We start from the raw sequence: 18,958 nt of genomic DNA, 5'->3' as shown, positions 1-18,958 counted from the left end.
CCTGGTTCTTATCACAATCCAACATTTTTCAATCCTATTGTCACAGAGGCCAAAATCATTCTGGCTGGGGCTACAATTATAATATATACGCTTCCGACTTACATACAAATTCAACTTAAGAACAAACCTATAGAACCTCCTACGTAACTCGGGGACTGCCTGTACTTCATATATGTTTCCTTCTATATTATAGACACATGTGTACTACACCCCAGTGATTAACAGTATAGGACCAGTGTCTGGGAGTCCAGGTAAAAAATGTGACTATTACACGATTGTATTCTGATTTCTCACATAGTATAATGTTTGTATGTTTAAATATAGAACTATTTTCTACATATACTTAATATCTACAATCCATCCTTAGCTATAAATACATCAATATAGTTCATCTAAAGTCTTGTTAAGGGCAAATTCTGTCCCTATAAAACTTGTACTGCAAATGTTTCATTAAGGGGAGGTCTGGGAAAAAAAAATTGATTTATCCATGGAATTGGTCCATAATGTCAGATTGGTGCGTTGCAAGCAACACCCTGCACCCACCCTGCACCCACACAGATCATCTGCTCTCAGTAGTTGATAAATAGAGAATGGAGCAGGAAGCAGACAGCGCCATTCTATGTGTAGTGGCCAAACTGTGTCACTGCAGTTTAGCTCCCATTTAAATGAATAGATGCTAATCTGTAATAACCTTTTGTGACCACTACACAGAGAATGGCACTGTCTGCTTTCTGTTCCACTTTCCACTTACAGATGATCTGTGGGGGTGCTGGGTGCTGCGCCCCCACCATCTGATATAAGGACCTATCCTTAGGAGAGATCATCAATATTTGTAGCCCAGATGAACCCTTAAAACCTTTTAACCCTTTTATTGGTATCACTTTTTCAGGTTCTCTGATCACAATCACAGGGAAAATTTTCACCGATGTCTACGGCAGTAATACCGCTTTAAGTTCTAATGGAAAAAATGTCAGAGTTCTCAGGTAAGTCATTTACATCAAATTTTAATTTTTCAACTTCCAAAAAGAATCTACTGTAAAGAGTCAAAGGACTGAGGACGGGACTGGATTGGTGAAGTAATTTATCTGTAACCCTCTGGATTGAGTTAAATAAGTTTTTGCCTCCTTATCCGGTTACAGGCTGGATGGATATCTAAGAGCCTTAGATGTGTATTATGTGGGACACCAGGAAATGATTCTGTTAAAAAGTCCCTTTTAGGCAAATATACCTTTATTTTGTAAGGGGCGGGAAATTCCCTTGCTTTTCCTTGTCACGCAACCTGCATGATGATCGGTCTAGCTATGCTGAAATTGCGTTACCCTATATAGAGCTGGAAGATTCCGATGTTAACAAAAAAGTAGTGTGAAATAAATCCACCACCATTAGACCTTGTATCTTTTGAACAATCCGAACAATATAGAGGTAAATTTGGTGCCAGCCTTGATCAAAAGCATCTAAGTCCCATCCATGGATCTCCACCTCATAGTGGGTATTCCACCCTTTTTGAGTTTTCCCAAGAAAGGTTAACCTGTCACCACATTTTTCACATATACAGCTAGTGACAGGTTCCCATAAAGCCCTATTAACTAAATGCCACCCTTCTTTTAGCGAAAAATTGTTTCCCTCACATCCCCTTAAAATCAACTTTATGCTATCCTACTTGGCATCAGAGGGGGCGTGTCCAGGCCGGCCCCTCTAATCTGCTCCTCCCCATGCCGTTTGCCTCCTAACCATTCATGTCATGTGACCAGGGTGATGTCATCGTCTAAGGTCCTTTACCCAGTAACATTAACATCTTCCTCATGTATGTATCTGATCACATGAAATCACAGCAGCCTCCATGGACTTGTGTTCCTCCCCATCCTCGTACTGTGGGAATGTTCATTTAAATGTCAGGTTCCCTTTTCTAGGTGATTTCAAGACTAGAGATCTAGTGAATCCTCCAAGATTCAATATATAGGCAAGATTCAATACATAGGAGCATTGTTGAATTTTTTTTTCGGCAAAAGATTCTATTTGGTCCGAAACAATGTTGCTCCAGTTTTTCTGGAAATTGGTTTACAACTCCCCTCTAGTCCTCTAAAAAAGATTTTTCTTTGATCTCGTTTTGGTAACTTTTTGGCAACAAATTTCTTTTCATTTCCACTCTCCCATCCCACTCTCCCATCCCACCTCCCTAAGCTTTGGGATGAATGACTGCAGTGTATTACAAGACTCATCCAAAGTGAATCAGAAAAGATTTAGATTCGAATCTGTGCTTGAAAAATGCCAGATTTATATCGAATTAACATTGACACCAACAAATCATCTCTATTACAGACAGTCCATGAAAATTTAGGGTAGTTGACTTTTAAGCAAATTGTGAATAATAGCAATGACATCAAATCCGTTGTTATCCAACTAGTAAAAAACTACAACTCCCAGAATTCCCTGTCATAAGTTGTAACTTTCACACTAAGGATTTCCATGTCAATCTCCACTTTCCATTGATTCAAATCTTAGACTGACATGACCCAGCATGCTTATGGTTAAAATTTGTGTTGGAAAACCTGACATGCAAATTCCTTTGCAGAATTCAATCTACCGGTAATATAGGAAAATCTTATAAAAATTGTGAAATCACCTAAACTTGAAGATCTACAAAGCCACATAAAGCTTGACAATGTTTAGTCTCTATCGTTGCATCAAATGTTTAAATCTGCAATTTTTTGCCCCATTTCTCAGGGTTTATGCTGGAGGAATGCCGTGTGAACTGCTCATACCGAATTCCGATACCTTGTAAGTCACATGTTCTTTTGTAAGGATAATTACCCTCAAAATTCTACAGTTTGAAATCAGAAATTAGAAACATTAGGGGGGGCATGTATCACTCCTATTGCTTCCTTTTTCTTTTTTTGTGCGACTTTTTGCAGTTTGAGACTTTTTAGCAGCGCACCAAAGTCAGCTGCCTCCAGGATTTAGTGCAGTTGCTGGATTTATCTTTGTAGCCCAGATGTTTTTTTGTAACTTGTGCCACTTTTGGGCTTGGAATTGTCCCATTCTTGATTAAGTAGGGCAACTTCAGGACAGGGGCGTAACTACAGTGGTAGCAGCCATAGCAGCCGCTATGGGGCCCACAGTGTCAGGGGGCCCCGTCATCCGACCTGACACTAAAGAATGAAGAATGTGCACCATTATATACATATTATGCTGCACATTGTGGTATATATATTGTTTATGTATGTGTATGTGTATCTGTGATGTGCATATGCTGTATGTGTATATGGTGTATGGTGTGTATAAATACAGTACGTTATGTGTGTATGTAAGCTGTATGTCTGTATATGGCACTGTATGTGTCTAAATGTAAGGTGTATATGCTCTATATGTGTGTAACAGTGTATAAATGTGTATGTATGAGTGATGAACTGTGTGTTTATGTATATAGGAATGTAATATATGTATATTTTTAAGCCGGCTGGGGGTCCCCTTCAGAAGTCTGCTATGGGGCCCTGCCTCTCCTAGTTACGCCACTGCTTAAGGAAACTTGAAATAGTGGCAGCCGAAAAACTATGATACATGTGCCCCATTATTTTATTTTATTTGTACGAGTTCTATCCTGCATTGTAGACACTAGGGGGCACTAGGCTTCACACAATGAAAGATATTATTCATTCATATTATCAGTCCGTGCAGTCTGTAATGTAATATTTCTGTATTCTGTATCACAGGTACGGGCTGCAGCTGGACAGTATATACAGTGATACCGGCTCCATGATCTGCCGCTCCACAGGGACATATGTCGGTAAGATGAATAGTCTTACATCTGGTGCCCAGTGACATTATCCATTTAAAAACTAGGATTAAAAAAATAAAAGTTTTAAAGGAAACCTGTCATCAGGAACCCTTTTCCTGGCTTCCCTATGTCCCCACAGAGAATAGTGTACACATTGCCAAAGTGTTTTTATAATAAAACCGTTTTTATCCAATAAAAAGTTGGCTGAAAAGTTTACCTTTACCTCTGCAGAGCGGTGCCCATGGGAGTGGTTAGGGAACTCGTTCCTTCATGCGTCTATTTTAAGTATAAAAAACCACCACCCATATCACTTCTATTTGAAATAGACGCATGACAAAGTGATTTCCTGAGGGGGGGAGGGTCTCCTCATTGGCCACTCCCATGGGAGACGGGAAACAGCTCTCCCGAGCTGCACACTTTGGCAATGTGCACATTATTCTCTATGAGGACATGGGGGGACGGAAAAAAAGAGTTTAGGGGCCTATAAGGTGTCACTTTCAGAAGACTAGTACTATAAACCATTGATTATAGTAGGGAACATGGTTCAGACTTTGCACTGGGGCCCATCAGCTTCCCCATCACTGGGGAATCTCTAAACTACAGGCGGTCCCCTACTTAAGGACACCCGACTTACAGACAACCCATAGTTACAGACAGACCCCTCTGACTTCTGGTGAAGCTTTCTGAATGCTTTACTATAGTCCAGGACTGAAATGATCAGCTGTAAGGTGCCTGTAATGAAGCTTTATTGATCATTTTTGGTCCCATTACAGCAAAAAATGTTTAAACTCCAATTGTCACTGAGGCCAAAATTTTTTTTGTCTAGATCTACAATGATAAAATATACAGTTTCTACTTACATAAAAATTCAACTTAAGAACAAACCTCCGGACCCTATCTTGTACGTAACCCGGGGACTGCCTGTACTGGGTTCCAACATTCCTAGCTGATTAATTTTTTGGTAAAGTTTCAGTTCTCAAGATACGTTCACATTGACTATAATGCTTTTTTTCCTCTAGGACATCACAACATCAGCTTCATCCTGGACAGTAATTATGGACGGTGAGTACAGGTGAAACGCAGGAATAGTAAAATAGGCTTAAATATGCATGTAAATATGGAACAATTACAGAAGAAATAGTGGGGAAGAGCGAAACTTTTATAAGTTATAAGGAAATGTGCAGCTATCAGAGTATAATCTAGTAGACAGCTCAGCTAAGATGGAAGATAGTGAGGCACATTTACTTACCCGTCCTGTTGCAATCCCTGAGGGTCTGCTGCGATTCACTAAGATCGTGCGCCTGATATCCTGCATGTGTCACTTCCCCGCTCAGGTCCGCCGGAGTTCACCTTCTTCTTTCCGGTGCATGTAAGTGCATGTCTTGCGACACAATTTGAATTTTAAATCCCGCTCTCAGTCCAAATCAGTCGGGTTGTCCGGCGGCCACACCCACTGATTTGTGGTGAAATGCGGTGTGATTGCACTAAAATCCGCGTGTGCCAAAAACCCCTGTTAAATGCGGCGCAAAATGGAAATAGTCGGGAAACCCGGCGGAAATGCGGTCCGTGGACCCTTAGTAAATGTGCCCCAGTATCTTGTGTAATGTCCTAACGTGACTTTGGTTCCTTCCTCTCTTCCAGGAGTTTGCCAAACTTGGCCACATACTTTGTGTCTTCAGTGAATAAAATTTCCATGTACCAGACGTACGCAGGTAACAATCTGCTGTTTTGTATAATGTCATCATAAGACCACTTGAAGCCTTCACACTGTCAGCATAGCGGTCACTATTTTGCATCTTTATTTGTAAGATACAAATTTGATGCTTTGTAGATTCCTATTTCGGGTCTTGGCTCATAAATACTAATACATAAATACTGATATTGATTCTACTGTGTGGGGGTGCTGTAACTATTTGCAACTGTTTGAAGGGACTGTGACTATTGGCTACTTTGTGGGGGCTCTGCGACTATTTTCTACTGTGTGAAGGGACTGTGACTATTGGCTACTTTGTGGGGGCGCTGTGACTATAGGCTACTCTAATAGCACATATTGGCCATGCTGGTGTCTTAGGTTATGTAACAAAAATTTCAGCTTTGTGGTTGCCCTCAATTGGGTGATTGTTATAGTAATACTTTATAAATATAACTAGTAAACAGCTTGCTTAACTGTTAAAGTGTAGATCAATTTATAGAGTAAGAAAATGATAATCGGCCCTTAGAAGGCTCCATATTGGCATATAGTATATTCAACTGAGTGGCATGTGCCTTTTAAAGATGTTGTATAATAGTATAAGTTACATCTAACAGTTTTACCCCGAGCGACACATGTGAAAAAAGTTTGTGTCCACATATACTGCGAGATATATAACAAAAGCAGAACCTTTTAGCATACATAGGGTTAACAAACACCAGTATATGCGTTCAGCGTATGTAGTATAGAATAGTCTAGTATAGTAAAAGCAAGATGTGAAGGTGAATTTAAGGAATGATGGCCTCATATTCATGGGTTACACACTGTGGTTACGTTTCTAGTGATTACTGGGGTTTCCCCCTCTACTGGAAGTGTAAATGGAGGAACAATCGTCACTATATCTGGACAATTCTTTGATCAATCCGATGCTCCGGCCAGAGTCCTCATAGGAGGTGAGTGAATATTGTATCTTTATTTTAATAATTACATTGTTGCACTAAATCCAGGATACTTCCTAGTGCCAATTGTTTTCATGTTCCAAAGGATAATCTTTCATATATTTTCAGAGCAGTGCAAACTAACTTTGCTGGATCTGACGACGCAGTGGTCTGTAGTCTGTAACCATGGAGACCCGTAGCTCTGCATAAGTGCTGCAGGACCAAGAATATAACTCACTTATACCTAAGTTTAATGTGTGATTGCAATGTTTTACAGGTCAGGAATGCCAAGTGCTCCAAGTAACAGATACAACAATAACTTGTCAGAGTCCACCACGGCCGCATGTTCTGCCTTCTCTTTTCTCAGGTATATACAGCTTATATACATTCTTATATATAGCAAAATTCCAATATTTTAACATGGAAAACATATTTGCATATTTCCCAGAATCCCATAGAGGAGCATCAATGGCTATTAGTCAATAGCCTCTCACTAGCCAAACCAGTTCCTTGCACTGTACTGAAGTGACCCAACCTGGTCGAAAAAGCGCTGTCTACCATTGGGAATCTGTTCCTTCAGGAATAGATATATTGGTCTGGCTTAATCCCACATCCTGTTACAAGGTTTATTGTAGGTCATGATTGGTGTTAAGTGGGCTGCCTTTCAAGGTAGCAAAAGGAGGTATTGTTTTCCATTTCCCTGGTTGGAAAACATATTTGCATATTTCCCAGAATATTTTAACATCAAAGAGAACTATGTTGGATTGTCAGATACTCTTAACTCAGCTCTATCAAACACTCCCATACTATTGAATGCTAAACCTGCTGCTCCGCCCATTAGTGAGAATGGGACCCCCCTCTCTCCAGATTATGGAATAACTTGTTTACTTTGTACAGTTATTTCGGCATTAAACAGATTCTTTCCAAATTAAAGGCGTTGTCCCATAAAAAGTAACTTATCCTCACAGACTATTGGCTACCGAGGGGGCACTGTGACTATTGGCTAATAGGGAGCTCTGTGCCTATTGGTGGCACTGAAAAATTGGCTATTGGGTGACACTGTGACTAGAATGGGGCCCTGTGACTTGGCCACTATGGGGGGCGGGGGGGCACTGGGACTATTTGCTACTCTGTGGGGGCTCTATGACTATTGGCTGCTGTGTGAGGGCACTATGACTATAGGCTACTCTAAGGGCGCATATTGGCCATGCTTGTGTCTAAAGTTATGTAACAATTTTTTCAACTTTGTGGTTGCCCTCAGTTGACTGATTGTAATGGTAATACTGTATCTAGTAACCAGTAAACAGCTTGCTTAAGGTACAGTAATAAAATGACATTCGGCCCTTATAGGGCAACCACAAGGCTGATTTGCTCTAAGTTGATGTGATGTGATGTGTGGATGTGCGGTCCAGTTCTTTTTCTCTCCCCATGTTGGTTTGCTCTAAGTTGATCCTGCAAATGAAGTTCTATGGGGCTATCCAACAGAAGGTTATGAGGTGCTAAAGATAAATGTGCACTGGCGCTTTATCTAAAGGGGGACTTTTGGTCCTTCTCTCTTCCCCTTTGTGAAGGTTTCTTCCATAGGAGAACCCTCTGAATGAGTTGCTCATGGAAATGCAGAAGAGATCCTTCAGAATGAGAGATGATCTTATTGACTGCTCTCCGACCAGAGGAGTCCTACTCCCTCTCAGATTACTAATATGAAACGTTTTTTAGTTTTTTAGTAATTTTATTAATATCTTGTAGGGAGCCGAGGACTGAAGATGGAGAGGTGGAATGTTAGTGTTTCTCCAGATAATGCTCTGAAATTTAACGAGAGCTCCGTGGGCTATGCCGGATCTTCCTGGGTTGATGGTGCATCCATATCTTGGCCATCAGAAACCAACGCCTTTGTGGCTCGGCTCAGTGGTTTATTTGTGCCTCCAGAAACTGATTATTACAATTTCTATATCAAGGGAGATGATAATTATGCTCTTTACTTCAACGAATCCGGTGATCCTACAAGAAAGGTAATTACATCTATCACTGAATTATTGAGCCTCATGGAAGATTTTCTTAAAATACAGTATGTAGGGGAGGGAAAGATTAGCTGTGATGTCATCTATTGTCAGTAGTGATGTAATGATGGGTCAGTGTTATCTATATAGAGGTCATTGTACAGGAGGCGGAGATAAGCTGTGACATCATCTATTGTCAGTAGTGATGTAATGATGGGTCAGTGTTATCTATATAGAGGTCATTGTACAGGGAGGGGGAGGAGATAAGCTGTGACATCATCTATTGTCAGTAGTGATGTAATGATGGGTCAGTGTTATCTATATAGAGGTCATTGTACAGGGAGGAGGAGATAAGCTGTGACATCATCTATTGTCAGTAGTGATGTAATGATGGGTCAGTGTTATCTATATAGAGGTCATTGTACTGGGAGGGAAGGAGATAAGCTGTGACATCATCTATTGTCAGTAGTGATGTAATGAGGGGTCCGTGTTATCTATATAGAGGTCATTGTACAGGGAGGAGGAGGAGATGAGCTGTGACATAATCTATTGTCAGTAGTGATGTAATGATGGGTCAGTGTTATCTATATAGGGGTCATTGTACAGGGAGGGGGAGGAGATAAGCTGTGACATCATCTATTGTCAGTAGTGATGTAATGATGGGTCAGTGTTATCTATATAGAGGTCATTGTACAGGGAGGAGGGGGAGGAGATAAGCTGTGACATTATCTATTGTCAGTAGTGATGTAATGATGGGTCAGTGTTATCTATATAGAGGTCATTGTACAGGGAGGGGGAGGAGATAAGCTGTGACATCATCTATTGTCAGTAGTGATGTAATGATGGGTCAGTGTTATCTATATAGAGGTCATTGTACAGGGAGGAGGAGATAAGCTGTGACATCATCTGTTGTCAGTAGTGATGTAATGATGGGTCAGTGTTATCTATATAGAGGTCATTGTACTGGGAGGGGAGGAGATAAGCTGTGACATCATCTATTGTCAGTAGTGATGTAATGAGGGGTCCGTGTTATCTATATAGAGGTCATTGTACAGGGAGGAGGAGGAGATGAGCTGTGACATAATCTATTGTCAGTAGTGATGTAATGATGGGTCAGTGTTATCTATATAGGGGTCATTGTACAGGGAGGGGGAGGAGATAAGCTGTGACATCATCTATTGTCAGTAGTGATGTAATGATGGGTCAGTGTTATCTATATAGAGGTCATTGTACTGGGAGGGGAGGAGATAAGCTGTGACATCATCTATTGTCAGTAGTGATGTAATGAGGGGTCCGTGTTATCTATATAGAGGTCATTGTACAGGGAGGAGGAGGAGATGAGCTGTGACATAATCTATTGTCAGTAGTGATGTAATGATGGGTCAGTGTTATCTATATAGGGGTCATTGTACAGGGAGGGGGAGGAGATAAGCTGTGACATCATCTATTGTCAGTAGTGATGTAATGATGGGTCAGTGTTATCTATATAGAGGTCATTGTACAGGGAGGAGGGGGAGGAGATAAGCTGTGACATTATCTATTGTCAGTAGTGATGTAATGATGGGTCAGTGTTATCTATATAGAGGTCATTGTACAGGGAGCAGGAGATAAGCTGTGACATCATCTATTGTCAGTAGTGATGTAATGATGGGTCAGTGTTATCTATATAGAGGTCATTGTACAGGGAGGGGGAGGAGATAAGCTGTGACGTCATCTATTGTCAGTAGTGATGTAATGATGGGTCAGTGTTATGTATATAGAGGTCATTGTACAGGGAGGGGGAGGGGATAAGCTGTGACATCATCTATTGTCAGTAGTGATGTAATGATGGGTCAGTCTTATCTATATAGAGGTCATTGTACAGGGAGGAGGAGGAGATAAGCTGTGACATCATCTATTGTCAGTAGTGATATAATGATGGGTCAGTGTTATCTTTATAGAGGTCATTGTACAGGGAGGGGGAGGAGATAAGCTGTGACGTCATCTATTGTCAGTAGTGATGTAATGATGGGTCAGTGTTATGTATATAGAGGTCATTGTACAGGGAGGGGGAGGGGATAAGCTGTGACATCATCTATTGTCAGTAGTGATGTAATGATGGGTCAGTGTTATCTATATAGAGGTCATTGTACAGGAGGCGGAGATAAGCTGTGACATCATCTATTGTCAGTAGTGATGTAATGATGGGTCAGTATTTTCTATATAGAGGTCATTGTACAGGGAGGGGGAGAAGATAAGCTGTGACATCATCTATTGTCAGTAGTGATGTAATGATGAGTCAGTTTTATCTATATAGAGGTCATTGTACAGGGAAGGGGAGGAGATAAGCTGTGACATCATCTATTGTCAGTAGTGATGTAATGATGGGTCAGTGTTATCTATATAGAGGTCATTGTACAGGGAGGGGGAAGAGATAAGCTGTGACATCATCTTTTGTCAGTAGTGATGTAATGATGGGTCAGTGTTATCTATATAGAGGTCAGTGTACAGGGAGGGGGAGGAGATAAGCTGTGACATCATCTATTGTCAGTAGTGATGTAATGAGGGGTCAGTGTTATCTATATAGAGGTCATTGTACAGGGAGGAGGAGGAGATAAGCTGTGACATCATCTATTGTCAGTAGTGATGTAATGATGGGTCACTGTTACCTATATAGAGGTCATTGTACAGGGAGGAGGAGGGGATAAGCTGTGACATCATCTATTGTCAGTAGTGATGTAATGATGGGTCAGTGTTATCTATATAGAGGTCATTGTACAGGAGGGGAGGAGATAAGCTGTGACATCATCTATTGTCAGTAGTGATGTAATGATGGGTCAGTGTTATCTATATAGAGGTCATTGTACAGGGGGAGGAGGAGATAAGCTGTGACATCATCTATTGTCATTAGTGATGTAATGATGGGTCAGTGTTATCTATATAGAGATCATTGTACAGGAGGGGAGGAGATAAGCTGTGACTTCATCTATTGTCAGTAGTGATGTAATGATGGGTCACTGTTACCTATATAGAGGTCATTGTACAGGGAGGAGGGGATAAGCTGTGACATCATCTATTGTCATTAGTGATGTAATGATGGGTCAGTGTTATCTATATAGAGATCATTGTACAGGAGGGGAGGAGATAAGCTGTGACATCATCTATTGTCATTAGTGATGTAATGATGAATCAGTGTTATCTATATAGAGGTCATTGTACAGGGAGGGGGAGGAGATAAGCTGTGACATCATCTATTGTCAGTAGTGATGTAATGATAGGTCAGTGTTATCTATATATAGGTCATTGTACAGGAAGGGGGAGGGGATAAGCTGTGACATCATCTATTGTCAGTAGTGATGTAATGATGGGTCAGTGTTATCTATATAGAGGTCATTGTACAGGGAGGAGGAGTTAAGCTGTGACATCATCTATTGTCAGTAGTGATGTAATGATGGGTCAGTGTTATCTATATAGAGGGCATTGTACAGGGAGGGGGAGGGGATAAGCTGTGACATTATCTATTGTCAGTAGTGATGTAATGATGGGTCAGTATTATCTATATAGAGGTCACTGTACAGGGAGGGGAGGAGATAAGCTGTGACATCATATATTGTCAGTAGTGATGTAATGATGGGTCAGTGTTATCTATATAGCAGTCATTGTACCGGCAGGAGGAGATAAGCTGTGACATCATCTATTGTCAGTAGTGATGTAATGAGTGAAGCAAGAGGTAAGGGAGGACACATCTGTACTTTGCTATTTATTTGAGTTGATGCTTCCAAACAGGATCAAAAGAGATCACTTCCTATAATTCTCAGGAGTTTAGAGTCTTGGGGCATGTGCACATATCTATAATTTATTGCATTTGTTGTTGTAAGTGAAATCCAGGGCCCCATATACCCTTATGAGGCCAGTGTTCTGGTGAAACATGTCGGAGGAGGCTCGTTTATTGATGATTTAACCTGAAAAAAATCCAATCTGATTGTCAGGGGCGTAACTTGAGGGGGTGCAGTCGCAACTGGGCCAAAAAGGTTTAGGGGGCCCATAAGGTGTCAATTTCCCATATGAGAAGACTAGTTCTATTTACCATACATTATAGTCAGGGGCCTTGCACAGACTTTGCACTGGGGACCATCTGCTTCAAGTTATGCCACTACTGATTGTATACTGTATAGTGTTGGACAGATACTGCAGATCTGCCCTGGATAGTTGGGGGCAGATTTTTTATCACTTATCTATAGTGAACCACACTCTTGGCAAGTTTATACCATTTTTAATCAGTTTATTTTTCATTCATTATAGTATATGTCATCGACAGTCTACAGGGGTAAACCTCTTTAAAGGCAAACTGTCACCAGGGACCTCATTTTCACTGTAGACAGGTTGCAGGAGCCCATCACACCTACATTGTAAATATGTCTTTTTGCCTTCTCTAAACATTTTCATTACAATATAATTGTGTGTTATAACCTACCTTATATCATGCCAGAATCCTCTGTGTAGTCCCAGGGGTTGGGATTTGGTTTGGATGCATTTCAAAAAACAACATGTGACTTGTCTGTGCTGTTGACTCGTCAGCTCTTATACCCCACCTTTGTGTTCCTGTACAGCTCCTCCTTCCCACTGATGTAATCTCCGCAGACTGTGAGATCTGTGAAGGAGCAGGAGGGAGTAGCTGTACAGGAGAACAAAGGTGGGGGCTGAGAGCTGAGGAGTCTGCAGCACAGACAAGTCACATGTTGTTTTTTGAAATGCATCCAAACCAAATCACAACCCCTGGGACTACACAGAGGATTCTGGCATGATATAAGGTAGGTTATAACACACAATTATATTGTAATGAAAATGTTTAGAGAAGGCAAAAAGACATATTTGCAATGTAGGTGTGATGGGCTCCTGCAACCTGTCTACAGTGAAAATGAGGTCCCTGGTGACAGTTTGCCTTTAAAGAGGTTTACCCCTGTAGACTGTTGATGACATATACTATAATGAATGAAAAATAAACTGATTAAAAATGGTATAAACTTGTTGTTGTTTTTTTGAAATGCATCCAAACCACAGCCCAACTCCTGGGACTACACAGAGGATTCTGTCAGGATGCAAGGTAAGTTATAACACACAATTATATTGTAATGTAAATGCTTAGAGAAAGCAGAAAGGCAGATGTGCAGGGCAGGTGTGATGGGCTTCTGTAACCTGTCTTTAGTGAAAATGAAGTCCCTGGTGACAGGTTCCCTTTAAGTGGGCACAGTCCATAGTAACACTATCATATAATAATAATTATGGCAGCAGCGGCTCAGCAATTTTACCATTTTTATAGAAGTGTATGGTCATGCAGGCGCTCTACCGGCATTGCTATAACCAGACTCATACTATATGGGACAGGAGTAATTTGTAGGACAAACTTTTTAAAGCCAAACCAATTATTAATTTATGAGTTTATTAGTTAACATTAAGCATTAGTGACATAATGTAGTTATTGTATAAAAAATAGGAGCGCAGTGGGTGAAAGGGTTATCACCTATGCACTGGGAAGAGAATACGGTAGCAGGTGACAAGTAGCAGGTCACATTGTCACTCAGATATCTTCATGGGCTCTGACTGCAATTTTAACAACCTGTTGTGTCCGTGTGTGAACAAGGCTCACATTATCGCTTGCTTTCTCTCATTTTCTTGCAACAGGTGAAGATTGCCTATGGCTACTTCTCAACTTCTTACTTCTCCTACACATATCAGAAATCAAAGACATTTTATCTTGAGGAGGGCAAGCCGTAAGTCCGATCATACAAAAATATTTTCTCCCGTAGTAAAATGGTTAGGCCCTTTTCCAAGAATGTTTTTGCAGTCGATTTCACGTACTTGAGGTTAGTTTAGGCAGGGTCAGCTCCTGGTTTTACTAGGCCCCCGGGTGGCAGAGCCTTAGTGGGCCCCTTAGCAGTGAACTCACGTAGAACTCAGTAGAAACTAAAACAGTCTCCTGTTCCCTAAAATATCCCCTAGTTTATCATCCCACACAGCCCCCTCATGGTTATTTTATATACAGCCCCCCTCATGGTTATTTTATATACAGCCCCCTCATGGTTATTTTATATACAGCCCCCTCATGGTTATTTTATATACAGCCCCCCTCATGGTTATTTTATATACAGCCCCCTTTATGGTTATTTTATATACAGCCCCCCTTTATGGTTATTTTATATACAGCCCCCCTTTATGGTTATTTTATATACAGCCCCCTTGATGGTTATTTTATATACAGCCCCCTCATGGTTATTTTATATAAGCCTCCTTACCCCCTATGAAATCATTAGATACAGCCCCCCTTGACCCCTCTGGATTCCTTATGTGCAGCCTTATGTGGGCCCCCTAGCAGCTATGGGCCCTGGAAATCTTAGTACTGGCGCAGGCCCTGAATTTATGGCACTATTTTGTGTAATGGATTCAGTTTCCCAGATTTCTTTTCCTAGTGCTGTGCTTGCGTGACTGCAATCTCAGGTCCTGTCCTATTTTTAGCTGGTTTTGCATCTATTGCCTTCCCATTGACCTCAATGGTTCTCACGTTTTCTTGGATTGCCTTTAAATTTACACATTTTTGTAAACTGTTTTTGCTTGGATGCAACGCACATGTCCAGAAAATCATCAGATGGCCAAGTTTAAATAGAGACAAGAAGCTATTGACATCATTTAAGTCAGCCCCCCGTTTCGTTGGAACCACAAAAACGGAGGAGATCTCAATGGTTTTTACAGGAAAGAAAGGAGAAAACAGGCTAAGACCCCATGCACGTGACAATGTGCTCACCCTACAGCTAACGACAGGCTCACTCCTCACCCCCCTCCCTACAAAAACTGAACGGCCGTGCCACAATGTGGGCCTATGTCCTAGGACCTTTATGGTCATGTGCATTGGTGAAATACACAATGTAAAAATTGGCTTACAAGGCCTAGATTGCTGATAGCATCCTTGTGACTCGGTCATAATTCACACATTGGGGCACATTTACTAAGGGTCCGCAGCCGCGAATCCGTCGGGTTTTTCCCGAATATTTCTGCTTTGCGCTGTAGTTCACGGGATTGTGGCGCACGCGATCGATTTTTGGCGCAATCGCGCCGACTTTCGCGCGACAGAAATCGGGGGGTGTGGCCACCGGACAACCCGAAGGATTCGGAAAAACCGCAGAATTTAAAAAGCCATTTGTGTCGCAAGATCAAGCACTCACATACACCAGAAAAAAGCAGGTGAACTCCAGCGGACCTCGGCGCAGCAGCGACACTTGGTGAATATCGGCGCACGGACCTTGGTGAATCCCGGCAGACCCGAATCAGCGTCAGAGAACCCGCCGCTGGATCGCGACTGGACCGGGTAAGTAAATGTGCCCCATTGACTGCATTATCGGCCTCAGAGCTGATACTCGACCTAATGGGGATCATTTACTTACCCGGTCCTGTCGCAATCCAGCGGTGCGTTCTCTGACGAGGATTCGGGTCTTCCGGCGACTCACTAAGGTCGTGCACCCGATGTCCACCAGGTGTCGCTGCTGCACCGAGGTCCCCCTAGGTCCACTGGAGTTCATTCAACCTATTCCTGGTGCATGTGAGTGATTAATCCTGCGACACAAATCGTTTTTTTAAATTCTGTGTTTTTTCCGAATCTGTTGCGTGAAAGCCGTCATAATCCTGGGCGCAAATCGGAAAAATTCGGGCACAAGGGATTATATCACATTAAACTAGACTTACATCCCATTTTAGGCTTAAATAACTTCTCTTGTTTCATGTAGATGTGAAATTGACCTTATCTGCTCATTTCCAGTTGTTACTTGGAGGCGTACATCCACAATGGGGGGGGACCGGCAGGAATCGATGTTGGTGTCTACAAACATAAGAGTCCATACATTGAACAGCAAACTCCTGATGCAGTAAATGAAGTGCAGTCCATACAGTCAAAGAGCGCCACCATCCTAGAACAGCAGGTAGGCACTACACTATGCTGTATACAGAAGATATATGTGTGTGTGGTACAGTATGCTGTATATAGAAGATATATGTGTGTGTGGTACAGTATGCTGTATACAGAAGATATATGTGTGTGTGGTGTAGTATGCTGTATAAAGAAGATATATGTGTGTGTGGTGTAGTATGCTGTATATAGAAGATATATGTGTGTGTGGTGTAGTATGCTGTATATAGAAGATATATGTGTGTGTGTGGTGTAGTATGCTGTATATAGAAGATATATGTGTGTGTGGTACACTATGCTGTATACAGAAGATATATGTGTGTGTGGTGTAGTATGCTGTATATAGAAGATATATGTGTGTGTGGTGTAGTATGCTGTATATAGAAGATATATGTGTGTGTGGTGTAGTATGCTGTATATAGAAGATATATGTGTGTGTGGTGTAGTATGCTGTATATAGAAGATGTATGTGTGTGTGGTGTAGTATGCTGTATATAGAAGATATATGTGTGCGGTGTAGTATGCTGTATATAGAAGATATATGTGTGTGTGGTGTAGTATGCTGTATATAGAAGATATATGTGTGTGTGGTGTAGTATGCTGTATATAGAAGATATATGTGTGTGTGGTGTAGTATGCTGTATATAGAAGATATATGTGTGTGTGGTGTAGTATGCTGTATATAGAAGATATATGTGTGTGTGGTGTAGTATGCTGTATATAGAAGATGTATGTGTGTGTGGTGTAGTATGCTGTATATAGAAGATATATGTGTGCGGTGTAGTATGCAGTATATAGAAGATATATGTATGTGTGGTGTAGTATGCTGTATATAGAAGATATATGTGTGTGTGGTGTATTATGCTGTATATAGAAGATGTATGTGTGTGTGGTGTAGTATGCTGTATATAGAAGATGTATGTGTGTGTGGTGTAGTATGCTGTATATAGAAGATATATGTGTGTGTGGTGTATTATGCTGTATATAGAAGATGTATGTGTGTGTGGTGTAGTATGCTGTATATAGACGATATATGTGTGTGGTGTAGTATGCAGTATATAGAAGATATACGTGTGTGTGGTGTAGTATGCTGTATATAGAAGATATATGTGTGTGTGGTGTAGTATGCTGTATATAGAAGATATATGTGTGTGTGGTGTAGTATGCTGTATATAGAAGATATATGTGTGTGTGTGGTGTAGTATGCTGTATATAGAAGATATATGTGTGTGTGGTGTAGTATGCTGTATATAGAAGATATATGTGTGTGTGGTGTATTATGCTGTATATAGAAGATGTATGTGTGTGTGGTGTAGTATGCTCTATATAGAAGATGTATGTGTGTGTGGTGTAGTATGCTGTATATAGAAGATATATGTGTGTGTGGTGTATTATGCTGTATATAGAAGATGTATGTGTGTGTGGTGTAGTATGCTGTATATAGAAGATATATGTGTGTGGTGTAGTATGCAGTATATAGAAGATATACGTGTGTGTGGTGTAGTATGCTGTATATAGAAGATATATGTGTGTGTGGTGTAGTATGCTGTATATAGAAGATATATGTGTGTGTGGTGTAGTATGCTGTATATAGAAGATATATGTGTGTGTGTGGTGTAGTATGCTGTATATAGAAGATATATGTGTGTGTGGTGTAGTATGCTGTATATAGAAGATATATATGTGTGTGGTGTAGTATGCTGTATATAGAAGATATATGTGTGTGTGGTGTCGTATGCTGTATATAGAAGATAGATGTGTGTGTGGTGTAGTATGCTGTATATAGAAGGTGTGTGTGTGTGTGGTATAGTATATGGCTCAGATATATGAAATGCTCTGATTTCACCCCCTTAGGTGATAACATTACAGAACTGGAACACAACCCAACAAACCATAAAGGAAGTTCAGAAAATTACTGTTACCAAAGACTGTATCTCTCCATGTCCTGCCATGTACTACACACTGATCTATGGCAATGAGGCAACAGGTAATGTATAGGAATATTATATACAGCATTATCTATTTATCTATCTGCGTAGATCGGAAAGGTTTGGCCCCCCCTTCCCCTTAAACATAAAGAAATACACACTTATACACTTGCATATACTTGCATAAATTAGTATATATTCACACATTAGAAGGTTAGTCAGTAACTACAGCAGAGCAGACACTGGCAGAAGTATCATCTAAGTACTCCCAGGTAATATGTCTTCAAGAACTGCATAACAAATTCACTGAGCCATGCCTTATCCATGCAGAATTTACCACCGACTGTCTTCAGCTCCTTGCTCAACTTTACCACACTGCGTCCCTAAAGATACTACAGTCATTTATATTATGTCTCCTGGTTAACTATCCTCACTCCTAAATTGTATTTACTCATCACAACACAAGTGACCATGCTGTGCCCCATTCATATAGGGTATAAATGAAAAGTAAGTACCTCTCCTTGCACATATGTATATGCTGTTCCCCCACACACACCAAAAAACACTGCCTCCTGTGCAAAAAATCCTGCGCCTTGTGTATAAAATATAAACTGTTAATATTAATGTTCTAATGTAAATTATGTAGTGTGTCCCCGGATGCATGGTGTAGAAGACCCCCCCCCCCCTAATAAAAATA

At 40.9% G+C, this 18,958-nt stretch overlaps 1 protein-coding gene across 2 annotated transcripts in view; it reads left to right on the top strand.

Moving 5' to 3' along the window:
* Positions 1 to 18,958, top strand: part of LOC140132490 (fibrocystin-L-like) — a 90,552-nt gene that overhangs the window by 20,058 nt on the left and 51,536 nt on the right. For both annotated transcript variants that reach the window (XM_072151318.1, XM_072151317.1), the window contains exons 6-17: positions 194 to 251; positions 890 to 983; positions 2,725 to 2,778; positions 3,711 to 3,784; positions 4,795 to 4,837; positions 5,417 to 5,487; positions 6,308 to 6,418; positions 6,681 to 6,770; positions 8,150 to 8,412; positions 14,062 to 14,150; positions 16,187 to 16,346; positions 18,188 to 18,320. In XM_072151318.1, coding sequence (XP_072007419.1) covers positions 194 to 251; positions 890 to 983; positions 2,725 to 2,778; positions 3,711 to 3,784; positions 4,795 to 4,837; positions 5,417 to 5,487; positions 6,308 to 6,418; positions 6,681 to 6,770; positions 8,150 to 8,412; positions 14,062 to 14,150; positions 16,187 to 16,346; positions 18,188 to 18,320 — 1,240 coding nt within the window. The remainder of the gene's footprint in view (positions 1 to 193; positions 252 to 889; positions 984 to 2,724; positions 2,779 to 3,710; positions 3,785 to 4,794; positions 4,838 to 5,416; positions 5,488 to 6,307; positions 6,419 to 6,680; positions 6,771 to 8,149; positions 8,413 to 14,061; positions 14,151 to 16,186; positions 16,347 to 18,187; positions 18,321 to 18,958) is intronic.

Source organism: Engystomops pustulosus, chromosome 5 (genome assembly GCF_040894005.1).
Source record: "Engystomops pustulosus chromosome 5, aEngPut4.maternal, whole genome shotgun sequence".
NCBI lineage: Eukaryota > Metazoa > Chordata > Amphibia > Anura > Leptodactylidae > Engystomops > Engystomops pustulosus.
Note: the sequence above shows the minus strand (reverse complement) of the source record. Positions and strands in the feature narration are given on the sequence as shown.